The 17,195-nt window shown below is 42.2% G+C and overlaps 1 protein-coding gene across 1 annotated transcript in view; it reads left to right on the plus strand.

Annotated features, from left to right (window-relative positions):
* The first annotated feature begins 360 nt into the window (after positions 1-360).
* The window catches only part of pmepa1 (prostate transmembrane protein, androgen induced 1), a 29,705-nt gene continuing 12,870 nt past the window's right edge, over positions 361-17,195 (plus strand). Inside the window, exon 1 of the mRNA XM_015958480.3 lies at positions 361-587. Within this exon, the coding sequence (XP_015813966.1) occupies positions 491-587 (97 nt within the window). The 5' untranslated portion in view covers positions 361-490. The remainder of the gene's footprint in view (positions 588-17,195) is intronic.

The following is a 17,195-nucleotide window of genomic DNA, read 5'->3' on the forward strand; positions in this document are numbered from 1 at the left end:
ATTTTCCTTTTTGTGATGCTGCTACACGGTGAAAGGGAGACAGACGAGAGAGAGACAGACAGGGGGGAGAGGGAGAGCAATCCCCCAGAGACTAGGGGGAGGGAGACAGCCAGGAACAGACAGGACTCCCTCCGCAGTTTAGTCTCCGGTCGCCCGGATGCAGCGGCGCTCATCTCCACAATGAAATCAGCAGAAGTCCTGAAGAGCGTTTAACGGCGGCGGAGGACCGGTCAGTAAACCACACAGACCCGTAGCTAGACACCGGAGGAAGAGGAGGAGAAACCAGGACGGAGAGGAGGAGGGGGAGGAGGAGGAAGAGGAGAGAACCGAGACGAGGGGAGGACGGACCGGAGAGGACGGAGAGGAGGCTGGGGATCAGATTTGTCTTCAGGAGGAGAATTTGGTGTATATTCTCGGGACCCAGACCTCCTCCTGTCCTGCCTAAGGTCCCCTTCTCCCGGAGGATCAAGGAGTGATTTGGGAGGCTTTGATGTTGAACTTAATGGGTGTTTTAAACGCCACCGCCGCCAATGTCTCCTGTACTTGTAACTGTAAGCGCTTCTCGTCCAGCCACAGCATGGAAATCAGTGAGTAACGCTTGACTTTTCATTTCTGTCCGCGGAGCTTCACTTCCGCTCTTTATGATCCGGTAATGTCATAATAATCCGACATTTCTGTCCCCTTTTATCATCAAAGCAGTTCATCTGAAACGTGCGGGGATGCGCTCTTTTACGGACTGTCCGCTAACTTTGGTGCTAAACTGCAGAACTATGTAAAACACCCCTCAATAATAATAATAATAATAATAATAATAATAATAATAATAATGAATATCTGCTGGCGTGATTGTCAGGCACCGGTTTTGAACTTGAGCTTCCTGCCGCTGTCTGCAGAGCCAAAGCTGAGACACAAATGGAATGTTTTAGCGTCCGGTTGTTTCCTTTGATGTCGCCGGTGTCTGATACCGGGAGGAGCCGGGGGGATTGTCGGTAGGACGCAAAAGCAGATTAGGCTGTTTAAAGTTTTCCCGTCGCTGCTGCGATTTTATTCCTGCAAAGCAAGACGCTGTCTCGCCGTCTGGCACACGCACGCGCGTGTCTGCCTAATGTGTGTGGTCGTATCCGGGAAGTCCCCTGTGTGTGTGTGTGTGTGTGTGTGTGTGTGTGTGTGTGTGTGTGTGTGTGTGTGTGTGTGTGTGTGTGTGTATGTGTGTGTGTGTGTGTGTGTGTGTGTGTGTGTGTGTGCACCTCAGAATCCAAACGCTTCAGTACTTCAGCTGAAAGTCATTCATAGAAATCGTCTGGAGATCAGAAATCGGTCATTTTTCAGCGGTATCGGCTCAATCTGTGATCGTCTATCTAATTTCAAATTTAAAAATTCCATTCTCTTTTTCTGTTCCTGAATGCATCATTATCAAGCAGCGTTAAAATTTTTAATTTTTTCACCCAGTCCATGAACACACCATGCTCAACACTAATTCACACTAGCAATAACATTTCCCCCCAGATTAATCATTTTTAATTAATTTGGATAATAATAATAATAATAATAATAATAATAATAATAATAATAATAATAATAATAATAACAATACATATTGCTATTAAAACAAATATTGTTGGTAGATCTGAACTGAAACTTTTTAAATGTTTTCTCTAACAGTTTCCCTCCTTTAAACAAAAGTAGCAAAAGCAGAAACATCCCAAAGTCATAACATAACTCCAGTTAAAGAAAACATTCTGAGGATTGTTGCAGTTTAACATTCTGCAGATTGACCAGCAGATTTCCAGACTAGTTTTCTCAGGTTTCACTTGTTGTCATGGGAAGAGCAGCAGTTACAGAGCTTTATTTGTCCTATTAGCAATAAAAATTAAAATGCAGTTTTACTCAAACATCACCATGTGGATTTGCTACTTGTGCAAACATTTGTGCAGAAATTTCCATTTACCAAGACACATTGTTCACCTTTATTTAAAGTTTATATTCTAAGACTTTTCCTGCGAAAGCCTCATGAGAAAATTTGTCAAGTAATTGTGAATCAACAACTTTTCATTTCTACTTCTGTCTAATCTGAAAAACTGTTTATCTTTTTATGACGTCTCAGGTTGAAACAAGGTAATGCTTCTGTCTGAGAAGTTGTGAGTAATGGGTTTACTCAATCATGTGTAGGATGGGTTCATGCTGATGTCATCACTCATTTATTTCTCATGCAGCCTTTTTGACAGGACATTAGTCCCAAGTGGATGCGCTCTGATTTTCGTGACACTGGATATGAAAAAGAAGGATGAAAATATCTTTAGAAATACAAAGTGTTGGTATTTCTGCTGCAGCTGCTTCTTTTAAAGTTGTTGGTAAAAAATAGTCTTTTTTAAAATTTCATAGAAATTGTGTTCAGGTTAGCAGAACTGCCCATCCCTTCTGTTTTACTGCTGAAAAACCATTAACAGAGCTTGTTTCTGTGGTGACGAAGATTCTCAGATGCTTTTTCCTTAACAAACCTACTCCTGATGAAAAAAGCTTGTAACCATGACCTTCACAAAGCAAATCTTTTACTGGACTTACAATACTGCTGGCTTTTAAACTATTTATATTTAATGTTTGATTTTGGTTGCACTAAAGTCCTAGAGAGTTGTATTTTATAAACTGAACAAAAATATAAACACAACACTTTTGTTTTTGCTCCTGTTTTTCATGAGCTGAACTCAAACATCTGAAACTTTTTCTACATACACAAAACACCCATGACTTTCAAATGTTGTTCTGAAATCTGTCTGCATGTGTGTTAGTGAACACTTTTCCTTTACCAAGAAAATCCATCCCACCTCACAGGTGTGGCATATCAAGGGGCTGATTAGACAGCATGAATAATGTACAGGTGTGCTGTAGACTGCCCGCAATAAAAGGACACCCTGACATGTGCAGGTTGACCAAACAGCACAATGCCACAGATGTCACAACCTTTGAGGGAGTGTGCAATTGGCATGCTGACTGCACGGATGTCTACCAGAGCTGTTGCCCGTGAAATTAATGTTCATTTCTCTACCACGAGCCTTCTCCAAAGACGTTTCAGAGAATTTGGCAGTACATCCAACCGGCCTCACAACCACAGACCACGTGTGACCACACCAGCCCAGGACCTTCACATCCAGCATATTCACCTTCAGGATCACCTGAGACCAGCCACCTGGACAGCTGCAGCAACAATCAGTTTGCATAACCAGAGAATTTCTGCACAAACTGTGAGAAACCCTCTCAGGGAAGCTCGTCTGCATGCTCGTCGTCTTCATCGGGGTCTGGACCTGACTGCAGTCCGTCGTCGTAACCAGCTTGAGTGGACAAACACTTACATTCGATGGCATTTGGCACGTTGGAGAGGTGTTCTGTTCACAGATGAGTCCTAGTTTTTACTGTTTAGGGCAGATAGCAGACTGCATGTGTGGTGTCGTGTGGGTGAGTGGTTTGCTGATGTCATCATTGTGGAACGAGTGGCCCACGGTGGAGGTGGGGTACTGGTATGGGCAGGCGTATGTTGTGAACAACGAACACAGGTGCATTTTATTGATGGCATTGTGAATGCACAGAAGTACTGTGATGAGATCCTGAGGCCCTTTGTTGTGCCATTCATTCACGACTATCACCTCATGTTGCAGTATGATAACACATGACCTCATATTGCAAGGATCTGTACACAATTCCTGGAAGCTGAAAACATCCCAGCTCTTGCATGGCCAGCATACTCACCATACCCGTCACCCGTTGAGCATGTTCATGATGCTCTGGATTGGCGTATACGACAGCATGTTCCTGTTCCTGCCAATATTCAGCAAGTTCACACAGCTATTGAAGAGGAGTGGACCAATGTTCCACAGGCAACAATCAACAACCTGATCAACAGTATGAGACGGAGATGTGTTGCCCTGCGTGAGGCAAATGGTGGCCACACCAGATACTGACTGGTTTTCTGCTCCACCAACCCCCATGAAGCAAAACTGTGCACACTTCAGGGTGTCCTTTTATTGTGGGCAGCCTGAAGCCTAACTTATACTTCTCCGTCTGCGTCGGGACAGACGAACGCACGCAACGCCATTATTCTTCTTTGCAAGCCTGCTGGGGAGCCCTCGCAAGGACGGATGAAGTCAAGCTCGCTTTTCAAAACATCCGCCCAACAAGACAGAGGACGCAAGCTTGTGATTGATCAGAACGCTGCTGTCGTTGACAGCGCCACCAAAGCGCTCTCAAAAACATAAAGACAGCCTAAGATATCTAGCGGTAGACACGGATAAAAATATGAACGTTTTATTCACCCATGCTTGGAAGAGTTAAAAAGATTTTGTGGCTTTAGAGGTGGCGAGCACATGAAGAGGTGGAGGAGAATGAGGGACAAATTTGTCCGTGTTATAAAGTCTCTGAAATACAAAAAATACAATATAAATATAAATGCACTAACTTGGACCGGATGACAGGATACCACAGAACAGTGGTATGCCCTCTGTTGTCCTGGTGGGGAATTGCTTTGCCGCACTCCTCAGGAGACGGAGAAGTCCAAGAGCAAAACGTCTCCGTCCGTGAGAGTGTGTCTCTCCCTCACGGAGCAGATGGAGAAGTATAAATTAGGCTTGAGGCACACCTGTACATTATTCATGCTGTCTAATCAGCCCCTTGATGTGCCACACCTGTGAGGTGGGATGGATTATCTTGGTAAAGGAAAAGTTCTCACTAACACACATGTAGACAGATTTCAGAAGAATATTTGTGAGTCATGGGTCTTTTGCGTATGTAGATATATTTTCAGATGTTTGAGTTCAGCTCATGAAAAATGGGAGCACAAACAAAAGTGTTGCATTTATATCTTTGTTTAGTGTACCTGAAGAATTTGAGTGAGTTTTGGAGCGCTTTCATTGATATATAGACATGTATACACAGAAGTTTAAAGGTCTGATCCTCATAGAAACCTTGTAATTATTAGTCTTTCTGAAATCTGATTGGTCACTCTGAGTTTCACATGCACCCTAAACGTGAACATGTTCTCCAACCTCTGTCACCTTCATCAGCTACAGAAATGACATGGACAGGAAATCAGTCAGGTCAGTAAAAGCCAGTCCCGTTTTTGCCACAGGGAAAATGGCCCCGCCCCCATTGGCTTAGGACCACCCATGGTAAGCTAAGGAGTAAGCAAAGCGCATGTTGGCTAGTCCAAGTTAACTATTAGCAACTCTACAACATGGCGGAACACGTTGGGACTTGTTATGGAGATAAACCTGTGAAATTTAGCGTTTTCTTCTCAGAAAAGAAGAGCAAACATAGGCAGTGGAAGAGTCGCATTGCTGTTAGCCAGTCAGAGGAGAAATGTTCGTATATAATGAATATTAATGAGTATAACTCATAATGGCCCCCGCTCTACTGAGTAACTGCAGTCCCCCGAAAAAATAGCATGAGAGCATAGTTCTACAGAAAATTACTGACAAGACATTAATTCGTTCCAGAGACCAAAGCAGGTTTATCTTAACAAATGTGTGAATGAGACCGTTAACTTTGACTTTAACTTTAAAATCAACCACAAAGCGGACCCAGGATAGGACAAGCGCCCCCTGTAGAATGGCTCCAGTACAAGTTTTAATCCTATATAAACAAAATGAACATTGTCTTTGTACAAATAAAAACACATTTCTATTCACTTTTACTTATCCTGATTTACATAGATGTTGCCGCAGTGTTGTATGTTCACTTCAACGTCACATGGCCGTGTCAGTAAACGAGATATTTTAATTTCCTTGTTTGAAACATCACGTCCCGATACCTCCTGTGGAGAAAACTACAACCCTGATTTTAAATTGACTGAACTGAGACAAAACATCTGTTTTCAGGCATAAAAAAAAGCTGTTTTGATGAGAAATTTTTACCAAATTCAGCTATAAACTGTCTCTTTAAGGAGTGTGATGCTTTGTCTGAATGGATTCAGCAGCTGACTACCATCTGGAGGATTTGACTCTTTTGATGATAATCTACATTTGAGCTCTTTGCAAATGCTTTCTAGTGTCTTTTTACAGATTTCTGCCCACCCTACCTTTAAGCTGTAGATTATGTTTTTAGTTTAGTCAACACCATAATCTTCCCACTCTTTGGATCTCACTTGTCAGAATCTGGAGAGCCTCCGATGTGGAATTTGAAATGGCGTAAAGCATTCATTTTGTTTCGTGCTCTTCCAAGCTGTCGAACCGTGAGTCATAAAAGATTTTTTTTGTGGAGAAAAGTGAATAGGATGCAGCATTTAAGAAAACAAAGACAGAAAGAGCATCAAAGCATATCCGTCTGAATCTTGTATCGCAGGATGGTAATTCAGGTCATTGCCCTGACTTGTAACAGTAAGACAAGATAAGAATGCAGATAGACAGACACACTCAATTCCTCAGTCTGAAAACAGACGTGGTGTTTAGTCTGGAGGACAGAAGGAGGGAAACAGATAAACTGAAGAAGTGAGAGCGAGGCATATGCTGTAACTCTGGGAGAAAGAAGTTAGTGAATGAGAAGAAAGAGAAAAGAGACATCCTGGTGAGCTGAGAATCATGTAGGAGTTGACAGACTGAAACTAATGATGCGTTGGCCTTTATTCTGAAAGCAAGATTATTTTTAAGCCAGTGCAGATGCACTGGGCATCGTGCACTGGAGTGTGACAGGAAAGATGAAAGACACTGCAGGGTAGGGTAAAACACAGGATAATCCACATTATGCATGAGAGATGTGGTGATCAAAGGAGGACATGATAAAAAGAGGAGGGACTCCCAAAATTTCCACCTCAGAAGATCTGGAAAAGCCATCTGGAAGGAAACTCACATTTGAGAACAGACATGTGATCTGATGTGGGTTTCAGCATGTGGTAAACATGCAGTAACGGCTCAATTCCATCTAAATAAATCAAAAATCATGCAGCAATCTCCCTAAATGGCATTAATCTAAGGCCTTATCCACACAGACATGCAGATTTAATCAAAGGAATCTTACTTTAAATGTTCTTATGAAGATTGTTTTTCAAAACGTCTATTCACACTTCAGTACAGAAAACACTGTAGTACCTCCTCCAGGCCTCTGTGTGGCGCTCAGCAAGCACATGCACTGCTTAAACGCAACAGGAACAGGACAGATAAGCAACTGTCAGCACCACAGACGTATGTACGTAGACACCCCATGGACTGGCACTGTCTATTGGAGCTGGCGTAATCGGCCACCATCTTGGATGGGTCCCCATTCGCCCCTAATGCATTTATTTCTACTGAGGAAGTTGCTTAACCAACTAAAGAAAAACACACATTTTATCAAGCTTTTTCACAAAAATCATACACATGGTATGGCATAAAGTTAAAATACCTGCTGAAAAAAACCCAGCATATGTACTGGATGCTGGTATGCTGGCCGAGCATGCGATGCTAGTCCAGCATGAGATGCTGTTATTGGATGCTGGTCTAGCATGTTGGTCCCATGCTGGTTTTAACAGCAGGGTAATGAAATAAAATAAATTAAAATGAAATTAACTAAAATATAAAATCCAAACAGAGGCTGCACAGTGGTGCAGTGGTTAGTGCTGTTGCCTTGACTCGAAGGTCCTGGGTTTACATCCCCACCTGGGGTCTTTCTGCAAGGAGTTTGCATGTTCTCCCTGTGCATGCGTGGGTTCTCTCCAACTCCGGCTTCCTCCCACAGTCCAAAAACATAGGTGTGAGTATGTGTGTGCATGGTTGTTTGTCCTGTGTGTCTCTGTGTTGCCCTGTGATGGACTGGCAAGGGTGTACCCCACCTGTTAGCCCCTTTGACTGCTGGAGATGGGCACCAGCCCCCCACAATCCTGAGTGGATAACTGGGTTAAGAAAATGGATGGATGGGTAAACCATCCGTAGGCTAGAAAAGTCAATAGCAACCCCACTAAATCCGTTTTCAATTGTTGCAACTGAAGAATGCACCATAAACAGGGATATTTGCCCACTCGACTCCAGTTGGGTTTGGAGAGTAAGGAACCCATCCAATATGGCAATGATGCTGTTATGCTCTCCAGCGCCCAATGGGAGCATCTACGCATTCATGTCTGACTCTCAGTACCAAACGGTGTCAGAGGTCAGGTTTATGGTGAGACTGTTACATCATCATGTTTAAAACATTGTCCTTCTTCTGAAAACACAAGGGTGGCACTTCTACATGTTTTCATGCTGAAGCCAAAAATGCAGTTTCAGAGCTTCTGCAAGGTTTTTTTCTTAGCAGAAATCTTCAAACCATAAAATTACAAAACACCTTTTCCGTTGACAGAGACAGCACTTGTGCAAGAATAGTCTAGATTATGTCCTCTTTGCAAAGACATCAAGATTTGCATCAAGTGAACACAAACTGTTTTTGCAAGTCTTACAGATGCATAACTCACAGAACAACAGTTTTTTTATCTGCACTTATTGCATTTATCTTTAAGAAGCAGTTGGAAATAAAAGAGAAACATCAAAACATAAGTAGTGAAAAGCAGGACTGGTTGACATACAAACGCACACATTTTACAGGTTTGAATACCAGTTAGTGGAAAGCTTTAGCAGCGCTTCTAATTATTAAATAAGTAGTTTTCTGTTTGTGGAGCCCCTACATGGACCTTTTAACAGCTGGGTTTAAAAGCATTCAAAGCCCGTGACTCACTTCAGGTTATCACTTAGATTTCTGACTTCCACCGGTCGTCTGGATCAGATGGGTCCTAATTATAGGGTTTAATAAACTGGAAACACAGGAGTGTCCTGACTTAGGAAAATGTTTAAAAACATCTGTTCTGAGCAGCAGACATCGCTAGTCAAAGCACATGACCTCAACATTACTCAGAGGTGAGCTGTGTGTCTGTGTGGTGAGGTCATTGATGCAATCAGCGCAGACTAGCTGGATCTGCTGGTGCATTTGTTACCACATGTCCTCCTAACAGCTACACGTCGGCCATCGGCTTACATAAATGTCTCCCCAACGCGTGTCTGGGTCCACCTGGAGGTGCAGAGGTTCATTTAGGTTGTTTCATGTGAGGAAAGTAGTGATTTCAAACGTTACTACGAAATTAAATACAGGAATAGCCAAGTTTGAGATATATATGGTCATTTATGGTGATTTTGGCTTGTGTGCTTAACATCAGATTTTGTTTATATATATATATATATATATATATATATATATATATATATATATATATTACAGTTTAATGAACCCAATTCAGTAAACAGGAGCGACCCAGAAGCTTTTTCTTGTACCCCTAAGTAACTGCGGCATCTTTTGTTTTACTCTGATGCTGGGTGAAGAGGGCTTGAGGCTAACGTTGAGCTAACAATGCTAACAGTAAATTAGAAGCAAATAGTCTGCTCTAAAAATATTTCAAGCACTGCATATTACAATGAAATGTATGTGTGAAGTGAATAATAAGTCAATCGTGGCATTTTACTTCCTTTTATGGTCACTCAACTATAACAGCAAGCTGTCAAACAATCACACTTCCTGTACTGATGGAGACAAACTACTGTAATGAGTGTAGTAAACACCCAAGAGTACTAACACCAGCTATGACAATGTATTTATCTACTAATGAACTTACTATCGAGAGGAGTCAGTTGAGGTGGTTTGGTCATCTTGTTAGAAGGCCTCCTAGACGCCTCCCCAGGAAGGTGTTTCAGGCATGTCTTGTCAGCAGGAGGCCCCCTGGTCAACCCAGGACACGTTGGAGAAAGTACATATCTGATCTGGCTCAGGAATGCCTTGGTGTCCTACCGGAGGAGCTGGTGCAGTTGGCCGGGGAGAGGATGGTCTGGAACTCCCTAGTTGGGATGCTGCCCCTGCGATCCGGACCCGGATAAGCGGAAGAAGACGAGAGATGAGAGAGACGAGACGATGAACTTACTGTGTATTAGCTTGTCATCTAGAGTCTTCTGGTGCTCATCTGTTGTAGGTACCGGATCTGCACGGGGTGTTCAGATTGGCTAGGGGGCCCTACGCAGAGGCGGAGCTGGCCTAAATGGCGCCCTGTGCGAGATCCCCCTGTGACCCCCACCCCCCCACCCACACACACACACGAAAAAACATTACACCTACAACTTTGTTTCAAATTGCGTGGAGTGTATATATAACAACATTTGCTAACTGAATACAACATCCAGCTCCTGGCCACCTTCTCACCACATGTCAAAGTTCTACTGAAATAGACACACTTAACGCAACATGATGGCATCATCGACTTGTACAGTACAGCTGTGCTGAAAGGCGAGAGTCTCAACTTTCAGCTAAAAAAAGACTGCTCTAGCTATTATAGTTTTTATTTTATGGCAGTTTACAGTTTAAACGGGATCATACTAGCAGGGCACCTCCAGCGGCCCGCTGCCGCTCCGTTTTTCATGGGGTAAATAATAGCTCATTTCCCGATTCCAAAAAGAAAGAATGGTCCTACCAGCTCGCCACTTCAGTATGAAGAAGATCAGTTCAACATGGGGAAAAAAACCTGACCTGTAGGCCAGAGAAATGTTCATTAGCACATCAAGTTTTATTCAGTTTACCGGTAAACATATCACGAATGTACAACAGGTCAATTATTAATCATCTTGGCTACGTAGCTCAATCTATGCATTCCAGTAGCATTTGCTACAAACAAATACAAAAACAACAATAAAGGAAAACAACTGTCTGACAGACAGCGTAGCCGAATTCAAGGCAACACATAACAATAATCATTCGATTGCTCTTGGTTTCAAGTTAAGCCCATTAAAGTGCTTAAGTAAATAAAAGTGTTTCAAAAACAGCGTTTTTGAACCGGAGTTCTGCTCGCGGTGGGAACTCCGCCGAACAAGGTCATTTTTTAATAGCGAAAACGATCGACTGGTCACTGACAAGTAAAAGGGTGTTATTGGTAGATGTTAAGAACACTTACCGCTGAGGTAGAATGAGAGTATAAATGAATTGAGGGGAAAAAACGCTTTGTTTTCCAACGCCGTTCTACAAGCAACAAGCCTACGGCAGAAGCAGCTTTCATGGTTGCCGCGACTTGGAAGGAGCCAATCAGGAGAGGGACCTCACATCAGCTGACGTGGGTCATGTGACAGGGAGTAGTTGATATGGGTTACACTTTGTTGTGCTTTTATTACAGAAATATTATTATCATCACTATTATTATTAAGAACATGTGATTTCTGTGTTTTGTTTATGTATTGGTTGAGGCTAAAAAAATTTTTTTTAGAAAAAAAAAAAAGGAAATTAAATGCCGCCCCCTGCAGACTGCCGCCCTGTTCGGCCGCACATGTTGCACATATCAAGCTCCGCCACTGGCCCTACGCCTGTTGATAACATCACAGTAGGTGATTGGCTGGGTTTATGATTGTCATGTTCTGTGTCCCTTTGTTCCCCAGCCCCTCCAGTTCCCACTCCAGGTTCTCCTTTTGTGTTTTATAGCGCCCTCATGTGTCCTTTGTCTGCATCTCATTTATGGATCTCTTTGTGTTCCTCATTTGTCCCCTGGTCTTCAGCCTTCCAAATATATCTCTCAGGTCCTGTGTTCGTTTAGTCTTCTCCAGTCACCCCTCTGTAGCCAGTCACCCCTCTGCAGTGTTTATAGTTTCAGCTTTTCATTTTATTAGTCTCTTTTATATCTTTTGTCCCACCGGTCTTTGTAGTTCTCCTTCCCTTTAGAATATTTGTTATGTGGTTGCTTTTCTTGTTTTTAGGTTTTTTCTTAGGTCATGCGAGTTCCCTCCCTGATTAAGTATTGCTTTCACCTGGTCCTCTCCCCACACACCTTGCAGCTCATCTGCCTCCCATCATGCCCCAGTTTACTTAAGCCCTGTCTTGTCTCAGTGTCTTGTCGGTCCATTGTTGTTTGTTTAGTGTTGTTTGGTGCTCTGTGTGAGCTTCCTGTCCCGTCCCCAGTTTGTGCTCTAAGTGGGCTTTGGTTCTCATGTTCTGGATTTTTGGGTTTTGGCTCCCTGCCTCTTTTTGGATTTAATTCTGTTTATCCTACAATAAAAGGATTTTTTTCTTCATATCCACTCCTGCCTTGTGTCATCCTGGGTTCTGCATTTTGGGTTCTAACATCCCTCCAAAACGTGACAATGACTTGCAAAATGTATTTTACTATGTTGTGTAATAGTAATGTTAGCACATTGATATTATAGAATTTGATTGGCCTGGACAAATTTGCGGTTGTAGTTTTTTGCTTCTTCGTAGAAAACAACTTTTACAAAGAAATCAATCGTTACATAAAAAAATTGTGAAAACGCTGAAAAACGCTGGCAGCGAAGGGCTTTTCTGATCAGGAAACAGCTGGCTGTTAATGAGTTAAACTGAGGAGTTTTACACTTTTACTGCAGAGAGGATGAGTGACCTATGGTAGCATTCTGCTTTACATCTGCCTCTGAAGGAGCTGCCCATGGTCTCCACAATGGAACACAGTGGGTGGGAGGGGTTTTCCGAGATGGAGCTCATCTTCCCCAGCATCCTCCTTTCACACATCTCCTCAGCTGAATCTAGTTGGCAACGATGCCCTCTAGTGGCTGGTAGATGTAAACATAAACCCAGTGCCGTATCCGACAGAATAAAAATTTGATAATTTTTTTTGCATATAGCTTTTAAAGGAAAAACTACATCAATTCAGCACACTTCTAAACGCCACATTGAGGTATTATTCTTCTAATTATAGCTTTTTATTAAAAAGTTCCATATTCCACCTTTAAGTTTCTAAAACAGCCAACGGTTCAGTTTAGCTAAAGACCCATCACATCTGAAACTGCTTTGTGTCATCAGCGGGATTTTTTAGGTCATGTGTCCTTTTTCACATCCTGTCTGGGCTGCAGCTCCCATGTGTCTGAGATGTTTATAACTCTGTTTGTTGCTAAACCACATCTTGATGCAACCAGCATGCTATTCCACTTAACGTGACTTTAATGCATGTTTGAAAAACATCTTGCTGAGATGAAAATGAACTTAATTGTTGCTTTTCTCAAACAGGAAGAGTATTAAAGAGAATAGTTTTGCTGTAACTTCTGCTTTTTGTGGGTTGAATGCTCATTCTCATTGCAATCATCTCATGATAGTTTTATAATAAGTTTCAGATTCTTCCTTATTTAAATCCATCTTTTCTGGTTGCTGTTTAAATTTTCTCTCTTCTTGCTTTTCCTCTTCATTCCGTCTTTTGTTGGAACTCAGTAAATCATGGAAATGAAATCACCGAGTCGGTTCTGGCTGCCCTTCTAGACTTATTTTGCAAACTTTACTGTCTGGCTGTCTGAGTGAGAACAAGCGTGCACATGTGTTGGTTTTTCCTGTCTGTGTGACTCTAGAAGTGATGTAACGGTTAGCTGAGAAATTATTTTAGACATTCTGATCTGGGTTGTATGTCTTCTCACCGGAAAAAACTCTGGTTTGTGTTAATGGAAGCCCGTGAGGCTCAAACTCTCTCTTTTGAGTGTTATTTTTCTGTGACTGTCAGCCAGCATAGCCACAACTTTGTTTAGTGCCTTGCTTAAAGGCATATCAGCAGCAGCCTTTTGTTTGTTTGAGTTCTGACGGCTTCTCATTTCCTACCGTTCTGAATTCCTTCCTTTTCTTATCCACTTCCTGTTCTCAGAGTTTCGTTTAAACTGCCAAGTTTTTGCTGATCTTTCGACAAAATGGCTTTTTTTAACTGAATTTTGTTCTCATTTTACAAATTGTTGTGTTTACATTTAGGCATAAACAGAGTAAATATATATATAATAATTATCCTAACAGTTTTAGCCTGTTTCTGATTGACTGATGATATAAATAGTCTCAAGTCCTGCCAACCTGCCATTCGGACGTTCATTCAGCCTCTCAGCTGCTCTTTGTCTCTCTGTCTAGACACTAATAACACACAGAAACCAGAAAAAGTCATCAGGACACTCATCATGCATATATGTAGATGCATGCAGCATGTGCACCGAGGGGTCAAGTTCACTGACACAGTTTTCAGGAGGGGGTTGATGTGTGCACTTATGTGTGTTTGTCCCCCTCCCACACACACACATCTGATCTGCATATGAGACAGCAATCAGCTGAGGCCCTTTTAGTCTGTTGGACCCATGTTGTCCCATTAATTTGTCTGAAATCAGAGCCAGCCCTCGATGTCTGCAGCTCAGTGTGAATAAATCCACACAGAGACGTCTGAGGACCTCTAAATAAAGACAGTGACTGTCAGACTGTCATGTGGCAACGTGGAAAAGATTGTCTCTTGTTTCACATTAATTAGTCTGAGAAAAAATACATGACTGTCTGCTCCCCTAAATGCTTCTGTTGATGTTGTTTAAATTCCTCCATCTTTTGTTAATTATTCCGACCCGCTAGACGCCGCCATGAGACAAAACACACAGGCCAACATCTGATTATGTGTAAAAGAAGAAATGTTAGCGTCTGTAGCTTCTGTTAATTATTCTGAACAGTTATAATCTGTCTGTCTAGTTTCAGCCGCTATGACGATGAAACACATCTCGGGTTAAAGGATGTAAAGGAGTCAGACAAGAAGTATTGCCGCCATCCGCATGTAGTCACTGTTTTTATTCAGTCTTCATGTTCAAGTGGAATTCTGAAAAGGACCTTCAACTTTGTGACTCATAAATGTCAACATTGTCCACAGTAACTCATCTAAATGGTTTAATTCACACCGAAAAGCTGATCTAGACAGAAGCATGCTGCCATTTCTTCTTTTTTCAGCTTGAGACAAACAGAAATCACTAAGATTTGGTGCTAATCTGGAAGGATTTTGCACCACAAAGTCGGCAGAATCATCCAATACACAGTATGATCGGCTTATCGAGTCTGAAACTCAAAGATCAGATTTTCTGCATCTCCTGGTCTGTGGACACAGCACTGCTAAGCGCTGCTTCATGCTACCGCTGATGCAACAGCATCAGATTTTTTCAAATGAATCAGAAATAGGAGAAATTTTGTGTTAATTCTATTCACCTCTAGTAATTTCTGACTTAGTGAAGACATACAGTATAGGAGTATGCCTGGTTCCCGGAGGATTGAAGAACCTTGCAGTTTTCACCTAAATATGGAAAATTAGTGATAAAAACATGAAAGTTATAAAAAGAAATCACATTAAGAGCAAAAACACAACATGACCAAGTCCTTACAGGTCGTTCAGTAAAACACACACACACACACACACACACACACACACACACACACACACACACACACACACACACACACACACACACACACACACACACACACACACACACACACACACACACACACACACACGGAACAAAGCAGTATTTTCCTCATAAATTTAGATGCGTGCATGCTAATGCTCATTGTGTTGTTGGGTGTTTTTGCATATGAAACCAAAGTTTCTCTGCATCTGCAAGGGGGTGTGTGTGTGAAGGGAGACAGTCTGGGTGTCTGGAAGGGCAAAGGTCAGGGGTCAGTTCAGTAGGAGGCTGGGAGAAGGGGAGGATGAAACATGTATTGTCTCAGTAGCGGGGCCTGCTCTTGTATTTGTTTTTATTTTCCTGCTTCTTATTTATATAAACAAGCCTTCGACACTAAATATATAGATAAACTCACATTGCTTTGTTGTTGAAACGGACTGATTTATTTATTTACTGAACCAAAGCTTATAAACTGTAAAGAATTTTCTGAGCTTCAATTTAAAAATCAGCGAGTTGGTAAAAAAAATCTTGTGAGCCACAGCTGTCCCATGATTGTGTGATATGAGAAACATGATTTTCACTAAGTGTGTTCATGACAATCTTTGTATTTATAGATTTTGTGGATTGTGTCTACATCTATCACACGTCTGCTTCTACGAGGTTTCTCACAGAGCCGAGCCAAGACTCTGAGCCAGTCAGCTGGTTGGTTGTGACTGTGAAACCGGGTCTAGACAATGGACACTTTAGTCTCAGCGCACACACACACACACACACACACACACACACACACACACACACACACACACACACACACACACACACACACACACACGCACGCACGCACGCACACACACACACTGTGGCTGCCCCCACATTCACGTCACAGATGCTCATGACCATGGGCTTGACCCCTGAACACACACACACACACACACACACACACACACACACACACACACACACACACACACACACACACACACACACACACACACACACACACACACACATCCACCCACACAAAGGACTTTGTCTACCTCACTTTGCCCTCTGGCTCCCAGGAAACAGCTGGGACTATATCTTTGCCGCCCCCCCCCCCACGCGCACACACACACACCAATGATGCTGTCACCCCGCCTATTTTTTATATTACAACTAATTGTCATTACATATTCACGTATTCAGACACACAGGCAACAAGCCCATCTTGTTATGAACCAACCTTCACTTCAGAGACAACAACCCCGTCCTCCCCCAAGGATCACACACGGACACACACACACACACACACACACACACACACACACACACACACACACACACACACACACACACACACACACACACACACACACACACACACACACACACACACACAGTGTGTCTAAGCAGTTCGACCCTGCAGGAAGAAGCGACCAGTAATTATGTTATTATAACTCACCCCCCCTAGTGGTTGGGGCAGTAATTGCTCAACTTCCTAGTGTTTCATAACGAGTGTTTATTTAAATAATTCATATTCATTTCCCAGCTATTATTACGTTTATTGCAGAAAACACTGACCAGGTGTTTTGTCCAGGTCTTAACGTGTCACCAAAGCAAACGGGTCAAATCCTCCCGTCAGAAGTGTTGTTGAAGTTTGGAAACATCAGTGGTTTATTTAGATATTAGTCATTCTGTGGGATTAGCGTGGGATTAAACACACTGGTTTCTAACGTGAAGTAGTAGAAATATTTCTCTTCCAACTTTAACTTTTATTCTCAGTCAAACTCAAGTTTTTGATTTTTGTTTGCAGTGAAAGTTTCTGTTTTCAAACTTTCTTCCTGATGTAAACACATCTATCGAGTCAAGGCCAAAGCAAAGCTAATTTCAAACACACAAAACTAAATCAGGATGGTTAAACATGAAGTCATGTGATTTTGTCTAAAAACCAAAATTATGTTTACCGCAAAATTGAGGAGTAAGAAATAAAACTTTTATCAGATCGTGTAAGGTTAAATGTGAATCCCACATAAACATGTTGCACTTGCAACTGCTTCGGTCACT

Source organism: Nothobranchius furzeri, chromosome 3 (genome assembly GCF_043380555.1).
Source record: "Nothobranchius furzeri strain GRZ-AD chromosome 3, NfurGRZ-RIMD1, whole genome shotgun sequence".
Lineage (NCBI taxonomy): Eukaryota > Metazoa > Chordata > Actinopteri > Cyprinodontiformes > Nothobranchiidae > Nothobranchius > Nothobranchius furzeri.